This window comes from Lonchura striata, chromosome 6 (genome assembly GCF_050655825.1).
Source record: "Lonchura striata isolate lonStrDom1 chromosome 6, ASM5065582v1, whole genome shotgun sequence".
NCBI lineage: Eukaryota > Metazoa > Chordata > Aves > Passeriformes > Estrildidae > Lonchura > Lonchura striata.
This window is the reverse complement of record NC_140708.1, coordinates 23,532,807-23,555,224: the sequence shown is the minus strand read 5'-3', so window position 1 is coordinate 23,555,224 and position 22,418 is coordinate 23,532,807. Positions and strand designations below refer to the sequence as shown.

General features: G+C 39.4%; 1 protein-coding gene across 1 annotated transcript in view; it reads left to right on the top strand.

The window, feature by feature from the left end:
* VSTM4 (V-set and transmembrane domain containing 4) overlaps positions 1 to 22,418 on the top strand; it is a 32,548-nt gene that overhangs the window by 1,627 nt on the left and 8,503 nt on the right. The window contains exons 2-7 of the mRNA XM_021539241.4: positions 4,323 to 4,721; positions 8,324 to 8,392; positions 9,178 to 9,285; positions 11,762 to 11,795; positions 16,680 to 16,792; positions 17,669 to 17,730. Coding sequence (XP_021394916.2) covers positions 4,323 to 4,721; positions 8,324 to 8,392; positions 9,178 to 9,285; positions 11,762 to 11,795; positions 16,680 to 16,792; positions 17,669 to 17,730 — 785 coding nt within the window. The remainder of the gene's footprint in view (positions 1 to 4,322; positions 4,722 to 8,323; positions 8,393 to 9,177; positions 9,286 to 11,761; positions 11,796 to 16,679; positions 16,793 to 17,668; positions 17,731 to 22,418) is intronic.

Genomic DNA, 22,418 nt, shown 5'->3' with positions numbered 1-22,418 from the left:
TATGCTTCTGGTCATGCAAAGCTGAGATGAGAAGGTAACCACCTCCAGTCCCCCAGCTGTCAGTCCTTGCAGCACTCGAGGCTGGGTTGTAGATTCTGCCATCGTCTCCATGGAGGAAGAAAGAGGTCTGTATACAGCACTAAACCTGGACTGGGAGCAGCTGTGCGCAGGACCAGTTCCACTCCTGTCTCAGCTGAAGTAACTGGGGCTCTCCCACAAAACCACAGCCACGCTGAAACTGCTCACCACATGTAAGGACCAGCGGCCACTCTAAGTCCTCTGGCACTGTTCCAGCACAGACAGAGGGGAGAGGCCCTGGCATAAACAAATTTCTGGGTGCTAGAAATATACTTCGGTGCTCCTGACAGTGCTGTTAAAGTGTTTTGCTATGTAATATGGCAGATGGCAAAGTCCAGATCTAACTAATTCTTGGACTTTGCTGGTGTAAGCAGAAGTAGACTATTTTCAAAGTGGGATTTTTGAAAACAGAGCTTAGGCAGCAGTCACCTTTCCTGAGTCCCCACAGGCTACTGAGGCATGCTGGTGGAACATACCAGAGAAGCAAGCAGCTAAAATGTTGGGATGGGAGCAACTGAACAAGCTCATTGCAAAAAGGAGAGAAGTTTGATGGTTAAGCACACTGCAAAGAAATCACCAAGTCTCTCTCTCTCTCCTCCCCCCATTCTGTAAATAATTTCCCTTTCCAAGCAGAAAAAGGACTGAAACTCTTGTTGAGCTCCACCTGAACACCTTGTTGAGCTCAGGTGAGCTCCACCTGAACAGCTGCATTGTACTGTACTGGGAAGGCAGAAGAAGATAAACAGTGATTCCTCACTTGGAACAGTGATCTGAAGTCTAGAAATTCAGTGCTATGTTGGCACACAAGTCTGCTCTTAAGTTGTGAAGTTTCCTGCTCTTGGCAGGAAGCCCATTACAAGGGCCAACCTCATGTTGGGGTTGACCAGTGCCTGCTAAAGACAGGAGGAACATGTCCACTAGTGTCTGAGGGCCTTGAATGAGGGTTTTGCTTTCCACATAGGAGGTAAATAAACTCTTTCCTTCAAAATCCACTGTTCCTCCTCTAATGGCAATATTAGGATAAAGTCAAATGGATATTGTTTTTCTGCTTTATATAAAAGTATCACCTGACCCTGTTCAACATGTGCTGATACCATGATGAAAGCAGCATGAGATTTCCAAAACTCTCCCCAGTGCTGCACTTGTGCAGCAGCACCAATGGGAGCCAGAGAAGGAAGATAAGGAGATAGGTTCCCGCTGATCAGAAACATGAAGGAGGCAAAATTTGGTATGTCCCTATAAAAAGGCATGTCCCCAAAGGAAAAGTAGAAGCATTGGGTATAAAATACCAATGTTTGTATGAGTGTAAACAGCTAGAAAGGGATCAGAATCTTCATGTACAATGCTGCTTTATCTTCTCACAGAGGCAACCATCATCACCATATCTGACTTCCTCTGCATTTTCTCTTGGGTACTTCTTGGCACTATGTTCTGCCTAGTTTGGAATTAAGCAATGTTTTTTTTTTTATTTTTGCCTTTTATTTGGGGACTCTGTTTCACAATTGCTCCTAGCCAGCTTTTTCAAAAACGAAATTCACATGTCAGTTAAATGACATAATTGTTTTTCTTTACAGTTCTCATGACATGTTCATAATTTCAGTAGAAAAAAGGTCTGTGTTTCTCATTTTTCCAAACCATAATTTTATAAATGATTTATTAAACATTTCTAGACAAAGTACATTTGAGGACACAAAAAAGTGTTGAAAATCTCAGAGATATTCCTTATTCACTAAGCAGCACAGACTTAAAATTTAATCTTATTTTCCTAGCAGAGACAGCCAGTTACTGGCTTCGCTTCTGCTGGTAAAGCACCAAGGCTGGTAAGTCCAGACAGTAATAACTGAAATTTCATGCCTGGATACCTTTTGGTGGGATTCAGCCTTAAGATTAAATTTCAACATCCTGTTCTACTTTTATGCTTTCTACAATCCAAAATAACCTCTTATTTTGGCATTCACATGAATTGCAGACACAAACATAATGCACAAATAATTTTACCAATAACCTCATCCATGATTAGCTGTAGTATCTTCAAAAATTAAAAAAAAAAAAACAAAACCGAACTGTTCTTTATATAAAATATTTTCTCCTTCAAAACAAAAAAAAATAATGTCTACTTGGAATAAACATGCCATTCAGTAGAGGCTTTGATGGAAATGGCACAAAATAATGATCATACTATTAATTTTCAGAATTCTTCTCAAACAGTTGCAATGCAACTTCTTTAATTTAGTGGATTTACTGAAGTAAGGTGATACAATTCACTGCTTCATTTCACTGCTTCACTGGGACTATAAAACCAGCGTCTTTGTCTCCAGAACTCCTTCAGAAATAGAATGGAAATACTTTACTTACTCATTTTGAAGATAAATATATGTTTGTCTTTCAGGAGCTGATGTCAGACAATAGCCTCTGCCAAAACACTCATCCCCTATGTTAAAATGTTCCTTGCTGATGTGCTAGAAAAGTGTCCAGAAATGAAAAAATCATCCTCCCAGAGTTGCAATTCTCATTAGTATTTGAGTACAATACAGTATTCACATAGCAGGAAGTTCACAGTTTAGAGGACATTTCATGCTTTGCAGAGTGCATTGCAGGGAGTGCTTGCTCACTGCTGGAATGTGGTTCTCTGTCTAGTGGATGCCCTCACACAGGTGGGTTACACATCACAAGTCATTTAGGGAGCACATTGCCACAGTACAGCATTGGTCAGAAATAGATCACTCTCTGATATGACTAATCAGGACTTTCTTAATGTGCATTTGGAAGGAAATAAAATGAGTGTTGATTCCCATGCCTCAGAAAATCAGTCCAGTGTAAGTCAGTTAGGTCAGGAAAAGGAAATCTTCCTCTAGGAAACAGCTCTGGACACTTTTTTCAGCCTTCACCTATACTGGCTATTATTAGAAGTAAAGCAAGAGAGACAAAGAACTGGTGTAAGTGATGGTTTAGGATGAAGAACATTTTAGAAAAGAATCATAAATGAATGGAACAATGGAATAACAATTTATCCCAGTATGATCTCATGCCATATTTTGCCATGCAAATACTGTCAGATTAACTTGAATTTGTAGAAAAACTAGTCTGAATTTAAACCAGGTTTGAGATGACCATTTGATTATGACAAGGAGAACATTACTTAAAAGAGAGGACATGAGGAACTGTAGACTATAGAGAATTCAGTGGTCTTGCAGTGATAATCTAGGGAACAGTATGATGTAAGGTCTGCACAAATGATGTCTAAAAGAAGTAGACAGAAGCATGCACATTGAAATGCCAACCTTATCAAATAAACATAAGAAGAGGACAGCACGTAGGAAAAATTGAGGATGGGGTAACAGAAGTGGAGCAGAAGTTAGTACAGAAAAATCACATACTTGGGGATTAGTAAGAATTTCTTTGATATGCTGGTGACTGAACTGCAAATGACGAAGAAGGGAAAAAAAACAATTATGCTATTTATTTGTCACCTGACAGAAAATCACATATGAAAAAGGACAAGATAATTCTGGGATATACCTTGCCTGGTATATCAGTCAAATCTGAGAAGTACTCGAGTATTCCACAGGACAATGGAGAATTTTTTCCAGACACTGCCTGTAACTGCAGTCAATTGCATTTAAAAAAAAATTAATTACAATCAACCCCAAAATTTAAACTACAACCAATGCAGAGAAGGGCTGTTAGGGTGAATAGGGAAGACACTACTTTACTAGAGGAGACTAACAGAGCTTGTCTTCTTTAGCTCAACAAAGCAAAGGCTGAGGCCAGATAATTGCTCTGTATATGGAGTCAGGAAGTAAGCTCTAGAGAAGAAAATGCTATTTTAAGCTTAAAGCTGGCACAGGGACAAATGAGCATAAACTGGTTATTGAAAGCATTTAGCCTGGAAGTCCTAAGAAAGATGCAAGCTGTCAGAAGAGCTGGTCATGAAACAGTTTCCAAAACTGTAAAAGACCGATAAAAGTTTACATGAAGTTGGTCCTGTGACAAGGTCTCCATGTCATCTCTAGGTTATTGATTAGTGACAGAAAAAATGCTGGGGCAGACTCACAGGAGGAGGGCCTCACCCCATCCTTAACATTCACAGAGAGGCAGATGATGTCAGGTTCTACAAGGTCATTCAATTACTGCACACTAAAGAGATGCTGTCAGTTTACCTGCTCTGGGCTTGCATGCTGGGACAGATTATGGCACTGTTGTGCCAGTATGGAGGATTCTCACCAGTTTTTCTTTCCTTACAGATGTTTGTGAGGCTTTAAATGTGACAGTCTCTCCTGGACCAACAGTGCAGTACTCTGAGGGGGATAATGCTACCCTTTACTGCCACGTTTCTCAAAAGAGAAAGACAGACAATTTGCTGGCTGTGCGGTGGGTCTTCGCTGCATCACCGACCCAGGAGCATCTGATGATCAAAATGACAAAGTTTGGGTCTGTCCAGTATTATGGAAATTATACTCATCATTTTCACAAGCAAAGACTTCATCTTCTTAAAGAGAAACGTGGAACTATGTACAAATTTCTTATTTTAAGCCTCCAGCAAACAGATCAAGGACATTATATATGCAAAGTGCAGGAAATTGGCAAACACAGAAATAAGTGGACAGCATGGTCAAATGGTACAGCAGCTACTGAAATAAGAGGTGAGAGATTACTGATTTCAAGTCCATAATTTCTTCTTGTCCTGTGATCCCCATTTTTTCTTGTAAATTCACCCATAAGACATTTGAATTTAGATTATTTTTGAATGTAATCTGTGGATAGGAGAAGAAAACCTAATAGTCAACTTACGTTTTGCCTCTCTCTTAGTGTTTCCCTTGGTCCTAGTTCTAGTCTAGCACCAGTTGATAAGTAGCACTTTTACTATCACTTCAGTGCTATTGTTTATACCACTTGCAGTCAGAAAGCAGAGCTAGAAGAGCAATGGCCAGCCTGCTGGTGTTGAACTCTGGATAAAATGCCCAGCAACAAGTTGAACCAAGTTGAAGACAAGCTATCTCTTTGGGATGGATGAGCTCAATTCTTAAGCCACCACTCTCAGAGATGGGTGAAGTTGGATTTCGAGAACAGATTCCTTTGAAAAGGTGGTTTTGCTCAGCAGCTGTGCCATCAGTGCTAGCTGGCAAATTACCCCCTCTGCTTGTGTCTCTATGAAAAGAAAAGTTGGTTTCTCACAGGGACAACTTTAAAGATAAGGCCAGAAAGCAGTGTTGAGTGTTTTCTCATTCACTGAATGATGTAAGCTCCTAAATGCCTGTAGTAGAAATATATGGATTTATCAGGAGTTCTTGGAGATGGAATGGCATGTTCCAAGTAAGAAAAAGAAGAAGAAAAAGCAGAAGAAAAAGCAATATAAAATATTGTCACCCCACCTGTCATACTCCTCCTCACAAAGACACACTCCACATCTTTCATAGCTTCTTGGAATATTGCTAATTATAACACTGAAACCTCTCATTACTTTTCAGAGCTAAACTATGGAGTTCAGATCAATGAAATTACTGAAAAAAAGGAAATCCATAATTGTTCAGTCCAGTCCTTACATAATATTTTCCCCCAGATTTCTAGTATGAGTCATGAATATATAATCAGAATAGGGATTTGCGATCTCATTATTTCATCATTTTCACACTGTGCTCAGCTGTATTGCCGCTCTCCACTTCAAGTGACCCAAAGCAGAGCAGGAAACCTGAGACAAGGGAGGAAGGCTGGCCAGCCTGCAGAAAGGTTTTGACACCCTGTGGGGATATGAGGCAAACACCACAAACACCCTGGCCCCTTAAAAGCCTATTTATTCTAACTCTAAATCTAGATTAAAGATACCAAAAGATATCTGAAATACTGTATATCTTAAAATGTCATAGCAACTCTTTTACCACTTAAAGCCTCTTGACTGGAAACAAAGGACCGACCACCTTTGCTAGCATTTGGCTAATGCACCCTGAGTGTACAGTACTTGCTGTGCTTAAGAGGGAAGGTAACGCTTTTCCAAGTACTGATAAAGTTTCCAGTTTTCCCAAAAGTAACACTTGGGCTTTTCAAGGAAATTTTATTCCAAATGCATTTTGTGTTTTATATTATGATCAGTTACACTTTTTATTGCAAAGGGATTTACTTATATTGCAGTTAGACCCAGGATGCAACAAAAGGAGCAATACAAATTGCCTGAAGCATTTGGATACTTAAGTTATGCTGCTGGTGCTTTTTCAAATAAGGTAGCAGTGTTCCACCGCATCACAATTGCTGTGTTGCCTAACATTTTGTTCCAGTAATGTGTTTGCAGTTATGCCCAAATTCAAAATAGCATCTTTATACTAAAGAACCAGACAAATTTCTTAAAACTTTGCACATCAAGCAGAGGCAGAAATAGAACAGTCCCTTTTAAAAAAAAAAAATATTCACACAGAAAGAGAAGGTTGCTCTGCAAGATGCAGATTTCCAGGGGGAAAAGGATAATTCTGCTTCTTCAAAATGTAACTTGCTCTTGAATCAAGTTGACAGCTGGATCTGTAGTATCTACTGCTATTCATTTAAATTCAGATTTTGTTATTTTCCAGCAAGTTTGCTTGTGCAAACTTGCATAGGCCATTAGTAAGTTGCAAACACATTTTGTCGCAACACATAGATTTGTACAAATATACATATTGGACTTACAGAAAAACAATTGAGTTACAGGCTACAATTCCTTACCATATAATGATGACATTTAAATTTTAGTTACATATCTGGCTTCTACTTTAGGGGAAAAATGCATTTTTTGGAAAAGAACCCTTGGAGATGGAGTTGTTACAGTTTTGTGTTCCTGCGCTCATGTCAACTACAGCAACTCTGTAGTGTTTTCAGAAGGTCCACCAGAAATTTGAACTGTTGCAGTTTGTCCCTTTCAGTGTTGTGAATACAAGACATTGGAAAGCATTTATAAGAAGGATATTGTTAGTAAATATTTTTAGTAAAACCAAGAGAAATCCATGTGCCAGTGTTGCCAAGAAGTGCCTCCTAATCCAGCCACACAATGTCTATGATAAGGTCAACTTTTTCTCCTTCCCCCATATTCTCATTAAAGGCTTCTCTTCCTGGGCTTGTGTCATCAATGTCAGCCTAAAACCAAGTTAATTATAGTTGAGAATACACAAAAACCAAGTTTATCAGGAAAAAAAAAAAATCAGAAAAATGGTTCTTCTACTCCCTTCCTATCAGAAAACTCAAAGTAATCAGTATCTTTCTCAGAACAATATTCAGCACCCCAAAACCATCACTTACAATCAGGCAATCCCTCATGATACTGCACATCTCTTAGGAAGAGCAATATATGTTCTAAATGATGTAGTAGTCCAAGAGAAGAGACTACTTGTGGAAGGACAAACATAGAAAATTAGGCAGTCCATGTATAATCCTATTGGCATGGACAACAAAAACAAGTAGATGATCACAACAATCTGTCTTGTTGGGAAGCTTATTTACCAGAATTTACCATAGAAGAAAGTCTGACTTCTTAGTTACATGTGGCATTTTCTAACAGTAAAAATGTTGCAAGATGCAGGAATGCAAGTTTATTTTTTTCTCAAAATGAACAAAAGCCCTTTTCTCTGGGAAGTTATCCTGAAATACTTGCCAAAAATCTACACATGTGATGCTTTCAAGTAAAAATGAGTAATTTGTTAAAATATTCAGGATGAGCTTCCCATAGAAACTGAAGAGATTTCATCAATCCTGAAAGTTGTATATCTGTTGATCTAACCCCACCCTTCACATCCCTGCAGGGCACTCAGTAATGAATTCCTTTGCCAGTAAGATACTTGTTCTCTAGTGATTTGCCACATGAAGGTCTTTTGGAGGTTCAGACCTTGCTGGCAATCTGGAGGACATTATCAGACTCCCATTTCATTGCAGTGATTGCTAGAGAAAGAAAAGTCATGGAATTGGCCTAAGTGATGTCATAAAAAATATCAGCATACATAATCTGGTGGAGGAGAGCAGAGAGGGTTTTGAGCAACATTTCAGCAGTCAGAGCATTTGGATTCTGGTTCTAGGCTGTACAGCTGTTATGATATTGGCAGTCATCCAGCCTTCTGAAACAGAGAGGAAAATTCTGTGACAATTCTGAACTGTTTCATCAAAAGACAATTAGACAAAGCAAGATCTTGGGACACTGAAGTCTAAGGCAGAATACATTTACTTCAAGAGGTTCAAACTTCTTTGTCACACATTTTTCAGTTTTTGTCATATCTTGTTTGGTTTTTTTCAGTGATTTTGACAAAATCTTCTGATCTTCCAACTTTCAAGAAAAATCATGAAGCTTGGAAGTTTTTTGAAGGTAAAGATACATCTAACTGCTACTGTGTCTATACATGATGTTAGTTTAGTCCAATGGACAGGACAACTAAAGTGTCCTAAATCAGGACCAACTTTGCTAGTTCCTGTGCAAACCCAGCCTTGCCTGAGAAATCGTCCCACAAGATACAAGAAGTGCTGGACAAAAGAGACTAGAGTTTCTTGTATATTTGTTATGGGCAATGGGAAAATAACCACTGGAAATATGTTACAAGACCTGAATTAAAGCCATGAGGAGAGACTAAGGCTGTAGTTTGCAAAAGAAAAAAATAATCTTACAAAAATTTCAAGCCAGTGCTGCCAGCAGAAGAAGCAATTGCAGAATTTCTTCCTTCTTCCCCAGCCACTCAGCACTCTCCCCACTGCTACTTTTCTTGTTTTAGTGCTTGTTTTTTCCTTTTGTAACCAAAAAAAAAAAAAAAAAAAAAGTATAGCTGTTTGAGCTGGGAAATAACTCAACTGAAGTCCTTTTGGGTTTTGAGTTGTTGCTCAAAAATCCCCAAACCCCAAACCAGTCCTTTGTTTGCTTCTGAAAGTCACAACTCTGAAGTGCAGTTACGCCTATTTGCATTTATGCAGACTTCAACCAAATTTCAAACTAAGCAGAATACTATAGGAAAGTTTCAAGAGGGTTAAACTACTTCTGAACTGTTACCCTAAATCTATTGGACCAGAGTCTGTTTACATCTTGTAGGTGTAACTTTTTCCTGTCCCATCATCATGAAGCACCAGCTGCAGCACTGACCATTATCTGTGCTTGGGTTTCAGATCTGTACGTGTATGCAGTGTTTGTGTGCTCCATAGGAATCGTCAGTGTCCTCCTTTTCACACTTGTCATTCTCTGTCAGTCCCTTCTGAACAAGAGGAGATCCACAGGTGAGTGAAATACCACTCTTGATGACTGCAAAGTCCTTGCCAGAAAGGGGAACAGAGGGAGAGGAGTGCAGAGAAAGCAGGAAAAATAAACATTTCCTTGGCTTGATTGTAATTTTAAATAAGATTGGTAGGAAGAGGAAATTTCTGCCAGTCAAATTAGAACATAGGCATTTTCTTCCCTTTAAATAGCGAGGAAATAAAACTAAATTTGCTTTGGACTTTTCAAAAATCCTCTACCTTTGCACAAACATAAATTGAAAGTAGTTGGAACTTCTTTTAGAGGAGACCAAGTGCCAAACCATTGAGTTGCATTCTGACCAGAAGCTAAAATTTTGCATGAGCCATGTTTCTCTAAATGTGTAGAGGGGTTTCAAAGCAATCTTAACTCTGTTCTATTTTATTCTCCTTTCTTGAGTAGCTGTCTATATTGTTGGGAATTTGAGGGCTTTTATTAGCACTATCTCACAGTATTTTATGAAACTAAAGCATCATTTCAACTTTCAAATCTGTCTTTCCATAATAATATTTCAAGATCAAGGGTTACTGTGTCATTCTTGGCCTCAGAGAGGGTTTCTCAAAGAAGCTGCATCAAACCAGTGTTATTGTAAACAGAAGTGCTATTTCAGATCTGTGGAGTAACCAGTGCAGGCTCTACTTTCATCTCAGTTTAAAAGTGGTTTATTTGGAGACCGCACACAAGCTACAAGGATGAGATACCAGCACACTTAGCAGCCACCATGTCAGAGGAGAGTGTGAGGACCACCTCTGAACAGAAACTTTCAGGAGGAGTCTGGTTAGTGAATTGCTGTTAATGACAGGAGAGAATAATGAATTTGCTGCCTCTGCAGCCTACAGAGATCCCACGAAGGAGTGAGTGACTCAGATACACAAGTGAGGACATGTAAGCCAGAAATAGATGTATAGAGAAGCCCTTGCCTGACCACAAACACATTTCAGACTGTGGCTCCATCTTCCTGGTTGTGCACTTAGCAGAGTAACTCTGATTCTAACTGAACCCAACAACTCTGCTTGCCAAGAGGAAGGAGTAAGATCGATGTTATTTTTCTTACCCTGTTAAGTGATGACAAAGGTTTTGTGCTAAGGGAGTACCCACACTTAAGTATGTTGGTCATGGTGAGTCACCCTGAAGCCACAAGCGCTAGACTGATATATCTCAGTTTTTCTTTAGCAGACATTGGGTTAGAATTTGCTTGGTTTTGTCAATCTACTACTGTGAGCATACAAGCAACTTGAAGGAAAGGTCTTTTTACATTGAACCAACAGCAGCTAAATATTAATATACAATATAGAACAAGGATTTACAAAAGAGAAAAAGCAGGTTCTTATGAGATGCTGAAACCTTTCTTTGCTACCCAAATATCTGAATATTTGCATGCTCAAAAATGTGTCAGCGCTGTACATGAGCATTCCCTTAGTCCTGAAGGATTGGGCTACTGTCCTCCTATACATTTTAAAAAGGCCAGACAAGTAGATGGAAGCATTGCCTTGACTGGCCTAAACCTTGTCCTGTGTTAGTCCCAGCTCCTGGTGCTCTCAGCACCCATTTCCTTAGGACCAAAATTCACCTCCTGGGAGCTGTATAGCTAAGTCCAAATATGAAAACTTTCCTATAGATAGGGGCAGAGTCATGTGAGTGCCCTGGTGTCTGCTTTTCATGGTCCTTTAAAGAACAGAGAATGGGAAGGGAGGGGCATGTCTGTGTTGCATTCAACTTCACATCATGACCCAGGGATGCACTTTCTCATCCTTCTGAGATATAAATTGGCAGTAGGTTGACCAGGAGAGCCAGAGTCTGTCCTTTAAGAGAGGCATAGAAGCCAGAAAGCCACAAAAGAGCATTTTAATAACACTGGCTCCTAAAAGGCTGCAGTGGGGGCAGCTGCCCTTGCTCAGCACTACTGACTCAAAGGAATATGAAGAAGGATTTACACAGCTCACACACACAGCTGTCAGAGACAGGATGGTGGCTGGACTGGACCTCTGATCTAATCCCAGAAGGGATCTCTTTATGCCTGTGGCCACAGTCTGACTTACATTAGGAATAGCCATGCCTCCTGTGGGTGAACAGTTTATTTCAGGCTTCTGGAAATAAATACAGGCACCACAAGGGAAATAAAAGTCTTCAAAGTAAAATTACTGGCCTGCTGCGCTTTTCCTTAGCAAGCTGTCTTTTGGCTGGGCTGACCACTGGAATGTGTGTTGCCCAGCATTTCCACAGCAGATTTTTGGTGTTGTTTCATACATTCCCCTCTCCCAAGACTAGCTATGTCTTCAAGTCTGACTGCATTTTAAAGCACAATACAATGTATGGTGACTATCATCTGCTCTCCCAGTGTAACAGCCTGGCAACTCCACCCTCTCAGCAACACAGGTCTGTCTGCAGTGCTCATTTGAAATTCATAAACTATGCTGGTATGAAGCCACATTTTCTTTCTTTTTTTCTTTTCTTTAACAGTGAAGCATTACCTGGTGAAATGCCCCCAGAACAGGTAGGGTATTACACATCTCTTTGTTCTGTACCAAGGTACCAGCTCTGGATTTGTTTTGCTATGTGTGCTATTTGTTTTGCTCTATGTGAAAAATAGGAGTAATGTTTTCAAAATGCTTATGGGAACATTAAGATTCGCAGATCCCTGGCTCCTGAATGTGCCTGTTGTGCATGAAAAGGGAGAATCTACCTGGGAGAATCTAGCTGTAGGTCCTGCAGGTGTTCCAGTGACAAACCTCTCCTTGATGTTCTGAATTGCTTTCTGAAGAAGCCTGCTTTCAATCTGTGTGGGTTTCCAGGGTTCCCCAACACCTCATGGGATGGTAAAGACTTAAACTGTCCATGCACATAGACCAAATCACAATGTGACCCAGGGGCTCCCACACACAGGGACAGAGTGGACTTCAGATTTTCAAGGCTCACAGTCTGTTCCCAGCTGAAGACTCCAAGTGATGGGAAGAATTCTTCTGCTTCTGTAGTGTTAATCACTGTCCCTTTAAATACTATCAGCTGCCAAAAGTTTTTTATGGTGTGGCTATAAAACTGATTCCCATTGTATGATTTTCCTAATATGTATATTGGACTGGAACTGCAGTAAAAATATATGACAAATATTTTACAAACAAAAAAGATGAAAGAGGAATGCCTCATAACAGCACAGCTGTTTCCCAGTTTTCAGTGACAGAAACCATGTGTTTTTAGCCTTTCAGTTTAAATATGTGACACCTCTTGGTGTCACATATTGTTTCTCAAAGTCTCTTTAACCACTATGGGATTCAATGCCAAGTACAGCACACTCTAGATCCTCCAACAGTGTGATTTTTATGCATTCTCATGGGATTATCATTGTATTCAATCTAACTGGCACTCAAAAGTGAAATCAAAACAAAGCAGCACAGGGTTCAGGACAGGCCAGTACAAACCAAAACTTTCACGTTATTTATGGACAGATCTTTGTTCTGTGACCTTGACCAGCCATTGCACCACCCAAAAATTTAGAGACAGCTCAGCAGTTTTCATTTTTCCTGCATGTTTTCACTTTCCCCCTTCTTTAGTAACTACTGGGACAAAGTTGGAATTACAAAAAACAAACCAACAAAAAAGAATGGGGAAGGGGAGGAAATCAAAGTATATTGGTAAGGAATATAAAAAGAGAAGAAAAATGAGATCCAACTGAAAAAATGGAGCATGTTAGATAAGAATTTATTCAACAAATTCTGGCTCTCTGGGAATAGATGATGTAGCAGTGATACTGCTGCAAACACTGAACTTAGAGAGCAAACAAGCCAAGGTGATTTCTTCACCGTAAAACAGATCCTCTAGAAGTGAAAGAAATGCATGACTCTATATGGATAAAAACATGGTTTCATGTATTTCAGTGTGACAAGTTATGCTAATGAAATCCTTGATCACACAAATGCATGTCTAAAGTGCATTGACTTTGGGGCTTTAAAATTAAATACCTATGAATGTGTTACCAGCATCATAATTATGTTTCACACTTGGTACCATTTGTTTTCCATCCTCTGCTCAAAATACAAACCATCACTTCCTTCAAACTCATTGCTCTTCACCTGTAAATTCCTTGTCTTGGAACTTAATTCGACACACTTAGACCCAAAACCTACTGTCTAAATATCCATTAGGACAAACTGATTAACTAATTTGCATGAGGTCCTTGTCATTTAAAATTACTACTGTGCAAAATTCAGCCTTGATTAGAGAAGCTCAACTCCAGCTCCCTTAGTGATATTTCAAACAAAGAGTAGACTCCACTTTCAAAATTACATTAATAGTCTGGTGTCTAAGAAATGTCTGTATTCCCACTGCAGTAATATGTAACCATCTTAAAATATTTTTTGTCTTGACATGAGAATGATGTTTTTGCTTTTAATTGGAATCTAAAGCACAACGGGCTAAGTGATTTGCCCCAGGTCTCACAAAATGACTGTGGTAGAAAAGAAAATTAAATCCAGATTTCTGGAGTATAACAAAGCAAATGTTTAGGTTTTGGTTTGCTACTTGACCAATAACAAATTAAGGAAAAAAAAATGAGTTGACCAAAATCCATTTCTTTACCACATTTTAAAAATAACTACCTAAATAAAATAGTACAGTTATTTTTAGTTTCCCAAACCACCTAATTCCATTTTCTGGTATTTTCTTTAAATGGCCTTCTTCATATTATTTTCCTTGTTATTGGATCATTTTGCCAGTTTTCAGATCCAGAAACCCCCAGGAGGTGAAGCTTTGAAAGCAGGAACATTTTTTTCGGTCTTTTATATTTGTGTTGGCCTGAACTCTCTAGTCCTTCAGTTACTGCTCTTCTGGAGATAAGTAATTGGAGGTAAATAAAGTGTTTGCCTCAGAAAGCTGTCCATCTTGACACCTTGGTTCCACAGTGCCAGTCTCACATTACAGGAGCACATTCTGCCACACAGAACCAGAAACAATAATCGAGATATCCCTGACACCTTTTCACACAGCTCTCCTATCTGAAAAATATCCGAGTAACTCCCAGTTCACTCAGGTGCATTTTTTGTTACCCCCTGCAGACCTTTGACAAGAGAAAACAGCTGACTTAGATGGCAATGGGAAGTTCCACATCCTATACTCTAATAAGGATAGCAAAGTCAAGATTCAGTAGGTGTTGGAACAGCTGTGACCTTCAGGGCAACTGCTGCCCCATTCTATGATTATTACACATCTTCCACAGGTTACTTCCCCAAACACCTATGTTAATCTTACACTCTAAACACTCATTAGATCCTTCAAAAAATGTACCACATGACACCATTGAAATAGAAGCCCAGCGGCTGAAGAAGGAGCTGGAGATAAAAAACTAACTTTCCTTTTAGACATAGAACATGAAAGCTCACAAAGAGGCAGTGTTTCAGGTCCAAGGAGTCTTTTCTGAGCCTCCTTGTTTGGTTTGAGGAACTCAGCTCTGAGACAGCAAGTATAGTTATTGTATCTCCCAGAATTAGTTAACCCTGTGTGACCCTGGCATTTAAAAGAAGTCTGCAAGTCTCAAATACAATTCTTTGTAGCTTCACTTTTCCTGGAAAAGCAGGAACAATAACTAATGCAATGAATTGACACCGAGCTTTTTCATATACTGTGCTTAAGAAGTTATGTCATAACAACAGCATCCTTAAGCTACACATTTGCCTTAATGACCTTGGATTATTAAAACCAAAAACATTTAAAAAAATCATTCTTGTCTCCTTTTTGGTAGTCTTTTTTCTAGGTAGTTTCCTGTCTGTACAAAGAAACCAGGCATAACAATTTCATTTTCTGCTGGTTTTAAACCATTTAATCTTGATTTTGGTATAGAAACAAATGGTTGTTGTGGGATAGGTTCATAGTAGAGCAGGCAGACTTAGGAATTGTTTCAATCCAGCCCTCATTTGTAATTTATTTGTACATTGTGAACATATTTTATTTTTTAAACACTTCTTAGAAAGTTTGGCAGCAAACCTATGTTTTTGACTGAGTACATGAAACAGAAGTCAGGAAAACCAACAATCCAGAGTCCTTTTGCAATCCATACAAATGTAAATCCAGAGTGATTTTACCAGTGGTAGTGACATTCATTTGAATTTACAACTGCATAAAATGGTAATGTCTGTAATTTTGTTGTTCTTGTGTGGGCAATAGCTGAGACATCTTAACTTTCATTAAGTCTTTTGCCCAGTCTGAATATTTTATTATATTAATATAAAGAGTGTGTTTCTTTATGCAAAAGAATCTGGAGAGGAACAGTAGCTTGGGACAAATGATTTAAAATTCAGTGGAATAAGTGGTGTCAGTGTTATGACTATGGAGACCCTGGTTGTGTTCCATGGCTTGGTGGACTCACAGCACAGAAGAGAAAGGTCCCCACAACCACACTGCCCTAACCTGCTACAGTGAGCCCAGGGGCAGATGCAGCTGAGCAGCCGCTGCTTACCAAGTGACCTCCATCACTGCAGTCATCATAACTGAATGGTTTACACTGTCCCCACACCCCAGCTGTAAGTGAAGGTTCCTTCCATCACCACTGAAGCCAGTACAATGTTATTCCCCTTCAGCTGCAAGCAGGGAGCCCCTGCAGAGTCAGTTACCACAGCTCAGTGACCCCAGTGACAGCCACTGCAACCTGGCTGCATATTTGAGCCCTGAATATTCAAAGCAGGGCTTTTGATCTCAGCCTTTGGGAGGTGATAAAGATAAAAATCCAGTGGATAGGGGTCTGTTTACAGTATAATTTGGATTCTTCCCTGATAGCTAAGAGCACCTTTTCAGCACAGATGTACTGGGGAATGCCTGAGTTAGAGAGTGGAGAACAGCTTCTTGTTTCATATTCCCTGGGCACACTGGCCCTCTTGAAGAAGCCAGATTTTGCAGATGTGGGTTTTTGAGCTGCTTGAAGACATGCTGCATGTTCTCCTAGTCCCTCAGCCAGTCTTAGCCCATAATCTGCATTGAAGATTTTGCTTTTCCATGCTCTTCCCATGGGAGCTTATGTAACTACTGTAATCTGAGACTCTGACCCTCGAGGGCAGGTGGGCAGAAGTTCACCCTAGGTGCAGCAGTGAGGTCATACATGCTTTTAAGGAAGAGGTTCTATGAAATGCATCTTGTTTAAACCTGACAGTTTTCTTTTTCTATGTCAGGATGAGTGAGACTCTTTGGGCTTCTCAGCCATACTATAATGGCTGAAAAAATGCAGATCCCAGAGGGTTTGCAACCCCCATAAGAGGGTACCCAGATCACAATCCAGGTTGTTGGGCACAGACTCCCACAAGTGGAAGGTGATGTGTTTGTGTGAACTCACAGGGACAAACTTTCTTTCCTTCCACTGCCTTCATTTTCCCCTCACCCTTGGGCTTGTGTTTTGCAGCTCTGGTGAGACAGTTACCAGTGTAACCAGCATGTCTCCTCTACAGCCTAAGAAGGTAAAGAAAAAGAAAGAGAAAGAGAAAGTGGAGCAGCCACCAGCCATCCCAGCAAAAGGTATGAAAATAGAGGCACAGAAGTATTTCAAATCCTGAGCACAACCATGGAGGGACAGCAGAGTGTGGGACATCAGGAATCCTGCACTTTGCCACTGTCTCTGCCTGTGAGGTGGCCTGTTCTTGCTCCCATTTGGGGGGAAGAAATGGCTGGTACCTGCTGTGGGACAGGCAGTCACCTCCCTGCAGCTTTAGCCATTCTGAGATGCTACTCAATGAGTCCAAGCAAGAGGTTTCAGCTCCTACTAACTAGAGGGGAGAGAGGAGCCTCTGCAGCAATATTCACCCTGCTCAAAGAGAAGATTAAAGTTAGGCAAGTTGAAATTAATTGTTTGGGGTATTCTGAGGGAAGCCAGCACATTGCACTCTTTAAAACTGGTGGTGCACTTGGGAAGCCAAGCAAACTGAGCAGGTAGAGACCAGCCTCTTGGGGACTTCATTTTCCAGGAGGATTTGCAACTCCGGGGTCAGTCTCACAAACCATTGGGTGTACTTTCTGAGCAACGCTGCCAGTGCTAAGCCAGTGGGAGAGAAGAGGGAAAGGCCCTGAAGAATTACTGTGGGTTAGATCACAAATGATCAGTTCCCAGAGGGTATACTTCCTCTAATATTTGCATACAAACAGCATGTCTTGCATATCAGATTCTTTAATCTTATGAATTTTTCTAATTCAAAACATTCATTATGTTTTCTTGTAAAATACCTGAAATATGGTTAAATTAATATATAAGTACATGAATTTACTTCTAATTTGCTGTTTATATGTAATTTATAGATTGCTAATACATATACTAAAAATTAAAGTGAATGGTGTGATTGCTGATACATATACTAAAAATGACAATGTGAAATGATCCCTGAATATTTATTTTTGTAGCTCCAATTGCCAATAATTTCCCGAAGCCCAAGCTCTTGAAACCTCAAAGAAAATTGATCCTGGTAAGTGATTTTCAAATGTCATAATTTTCTGTATACTCCTCTCTCAATACAAATGTTGTAATGTTACTAGAACTCTGAGTTCATATATTATAAATAGCCGTAAAAATTATACAGGTACTTTTTTAAGTAATAATTTTTCAAGCGATTAATTATCTTGGTTCTTTTAATTTTGAGCATTGTGTTACACTGGATTATGTTTTCCAGCTTTCTAACAGTTCTCATGTCTCCAAACTTGGCCTGTCCTTAAATGAAACCTGCTGTTCATTGTCACATGCTTCTAGCAGCTGGTGTTTTGGAAAAAAATACCAGTTACTGACAGAATCATAACTGTACTGTTCACACTTATTTTGAGACTTCTCAAGTGAGAAATGGGGAGCCTTATTCTGCACTTCATTGGTATAAGTCAGAAATGCCTTGAATTGCAGGAATAAGATGGATATATATATATATATATATATATATATATATATATATATATAGGTTATACTAAGTGAAAAAACATTAACAGTTTCTCTTGGGTACAAGTTTCTGTTTGAAATATACTCTTACAGATACATACCAAACAAATCAGATGGATGGTGAGATGTTTCTCTGCTTTTTTAAGAAAGTAGTGCCTGGACAAGACATCCAGTTGTAATAGATGACAGAGTTTTTTACCAACTCACTTCAGATGCTTATAGCTGCTGTGGTTCTGCTCTGTTCTCTGTGTAGGCAAGAGAAAGAGAGATGCGTTGGAGTTGGAGCCTGATGCTCCTGGTAATTCTGACTACTGCTCTGAGTTGCCTTTTGGGAACCCTTTCATCCTTCTCTGGCAGTAGAGAGATCCCAGAGAGACCAACTTTCTTTATTAGGTGAAGGTGGATCCTAAATTTATGCCACTGGCATAACTCAAATGCCATGTGATGGTTTCACTTTCAGGTGAGGCTTAGAACTGGGAGCCTTCCCACCAATTGTCAGTAAATAACCTCTACTTTTTACAACCATGTATACCTGGGCATAAAGCCAGGTGACTTGAGAACAGTTCAGCTAATATCTTGGGCAATTTTACTGCTTGGATAAGGAGCTTGTTGTTCCTCTGCTGGTCCTGCTTGGATTGCCCCTTGGCCAAACTCTGCTTATACAGGTCAGGCTTTGATAGAGGAAGAGGCAGAGTTTTAAAACTCCCTGAAAAAGGCCTTGTGTTGACATGTGGCAGGCCAAAGCTATGCTAAGAGGACAAAGACACAGATGAGAGCACTTGGCACCAGGGGTGACAGCCACCCTTTGCCATGCACATGGAGTAAATCCCAGTGCCCAGGCACATCAGTAATCAGGCAGTCTTCAGATCTCTTACAAAAAGCTCTCACCAGTTAAAGCACTCAGATATTTCCTGCAGGTCAATAAAACACCTCAACACATGCTGAACTTGAAGGAAATCTGTTTCCAGATACTTTTTCTTTCTGGACTAATTCCAAGGATAGCCCTCAAATAGCTGCTGCTCTTCCCTTCTTGCTACCCAACACCAGTCAAGGTCCAAACACTTTGGAGGTGAGCAGGAGTAAAGCCTGTTCAAACAATGAAATCAGCTTTGTCTCCCCCAGCATAACTGAGGATCCACAGCTGCATGCAGACAGCAAACTCTGTTTTAATGCCTCACTGTTGGACTTCAGGCAGCTGTTTCTGTATGTTACTCGCTTTTGTATTTCACCTCAGAGTGCACCTGGAGAGATGCAGCAGCCCCCAGAAAGTTCACAATCTATGGACATGAGTTAATAGTTTTAAGTTAAAAAGTGATGCAACAAATATGGACTCACCTAGCAATAAAGTGCATTTAGGGACAAAGCAAACAAAACCAAAGTCAGTCTATAAGGCACATTCAGAAGCTGAGCAGGGTACTTCCCAGAGCAGTTTCCTAATTCTGTTCTTCTTGCCTCCTTTTACAACAGAGTTGTCTATGTTTTTGAATTCTCAGGGAAAAAAAAATCCATACTTTCTGCTGTTAAACTACTTTTTTTTTCAGTGAGGAAAATGAAACTAATTGAAGTTAAAGAAGTTTATAGAAAGACAAAAAATACAAAAGAAAATACAAAAGATATATCAAATACATCTAAATGAAACTTTTATTTTTAGTAAACTTTTCTCCCCAATTTTAATTCTCAAAAACTCTCAGATTTTAAACTTTCCATCTGCTTTGGGGCAAAAAAAATTTATCATCATCCTGCCAAATCTCTGCAGGATAAAATAACCTTTTCTTTCCAACTGTAATGATTGCACAGCTGGTGTCTACACTAGGTCTTTTTTCACCGATGGCACATGTACCACATAATCACTACTGCAAAGACAGACACAAATTGCTGAGTTTCTGGGCTACTTTTTCATCTTCCTTGTGCAACCCAAGGAAGAGACTATATTGGGGCATTGGGACAATATTCTAGAAAACCTAAGCTAACAAGCTAGAGTGTAAAGGAACATTACAAAATAATTCCAGTGTTTTGGGAAATTTTTTTGTAATAGCCTAAATACCAGCAAAATTATTTCCAGAGGACATATGCTTTTGGTTTCTTGAAAGATGTTTATAATAAGCTAGAGAATTTCTTTTGTTGTTAACGTGCTAGAATGGGTTGCAGTATAATTTTCCAAGAACACAATAACCTGGATAAAATATGGACATAATCGCAATGAAAAAAAAAAAAGTGAGAAAGCCTAATATCAAGTTCAATTGCACCGCTTTGAGTAAAGCCTTTTAAATACTCTGCTTAAGTCATATTGCTTTTGCTTTAGCCAGAATAACAATTCTATGCTCCCCCTGTTGCAAAAATATTCCCCATCAGTGTCATTCTCTATTAGCATCAACGAGAAATGTGTACAGATCAAAGGAAATAGAGATGCTGAAATGCAAAAGGGGATCTTTTTTATAGCATGCAAGAAGCACAGAGAGTCATTATGAAAAAGAAAATTCTGAAGGCCCACAAACTCTTCTCTCTAAGGGCTGTTCTGCTCTAGCCTTAAGTAGTTAGCCCTTTGAGTTGGTAGAGATTAATCTTCTACTTCCTCAACCAAATTTTCTGGTAAGACTTTCATTGCCTCCTAGTGATTAGCTGTCATAGCCCAAGAGTCTCAGTTACAGAGCATCATCTAAATGAAAAGGCTTTAGTGTCTTTTCATGAACCTTTAAACCAGCAATCTGAGGAGCTCCTGTGTGATTCACTACAACCAATGGAAAGGATGCAACTTTAGGTTGGATGAAACCTTCAAATCTTATACAAAATTTTTTGTTGACTTCATAATTTTCACACTAAATTTTAAGGGGAGGAATATCTGCTCAGATAAGACAGGCTGTAGGGAATCTTCTGATTCTGTCACTGACACGTGCACTCTTCTATATCATATAAATATCACACTTTGAAATGAGGAATATATCTCCTGTATTACAAATTATCCCTTGGGCTTAGTTCTTCAAACACACCCATGTAAGTGTCACAGTTCACAAGATTTGGCTTCTGCTGTTCCTACACTGACCAATCTCTTGAATACCCTCTCTGCTGAATAGAGTATATCTGGCTCCTCTTGTTCCCTGCCACAGAGGGGCTCCTGTGTGACTGCAGCAGAGTCCTCTCAGTGACCATAGTGCTGAGCTGTTGAAGAGAAGCACACTTCTCCCTCCAGCTCGTGCAGCATGGACAGCATTGTTTATTTCAGCATGGACTGGATCACCAGCGGCTCAGTGCTCTGTGGTTACTGAGATCTGCTTCTGATGATGATGGTCTGAAAGCTGCTTGAGAAACAGGAAGGGATTATGGTTGTCTAAGGAAGAGGGAAATTTCTAGCAGTCAGTATTTTGCACAACTAGTAGGATTCCTCAGTAGTCTTAACTGTAGGTATCATTGGCCCTTTCCCTGAGAAAGAAAAAGGAAATAAAATACATCTGCTGAGTAATTTTTGATTCTGAAGCTGGGAACAATCAGGTCTTCCTTTCTACTGGATGACTTTAAATTAAAAGCTGTGCCACCCTCTGTTAGAAGAGTTTCTTCCTCCACAACATGTAACAATGAGTGATGATTTAAGCTCCCAATTTCTTAAGGCATTATTAATCTCCACAGACTTGGAGTAAGACCATACATATGATATACAAAGGGCTGGTGAACAGTTTTTCCCTTGACTCCCTGTTATTCTTTAATAATTCCATTCAGTCCTCATAATTCCTCTCTGTAAGATGAATAATCCTTTATTTTTTTTTCAGTTCCTTCATAGGATGTAAGATGTCCGTAGTACACAATTATCATTTACACATTCAGGTGATGACACATTTGGAGTAACAAAACTGTCACCAGTGAAATGAAAAATTTTAATTACTACATTTTTTTAAATGATAAGAAAGAATCAGCCTGATTTCCAGCAATGTTGGTTTAAAATCTAGGAATAACTGCAACTGTAAAAGCAATAGAGCTTTAGCAAAGGTGAGGATGCTCTTCCTCCAAAACTCATTCAGTTCAACTTATCAAATCATCTTCATCCCATCATAACTTCTGTGATATTCAAGAACAAAATTTAAATATAATGGTGAACGAGTCTTCACAAATTGTTGTAGATATTGTTCTCAGGGACATACTCTCAGGGAACATAGGAATCATTTTATGCTATAGGGAGTAAAAAACAGGCATCTTAATGGGAAAAAATCTGCCCTTTTTAACTGATAATGCCACTGAAAG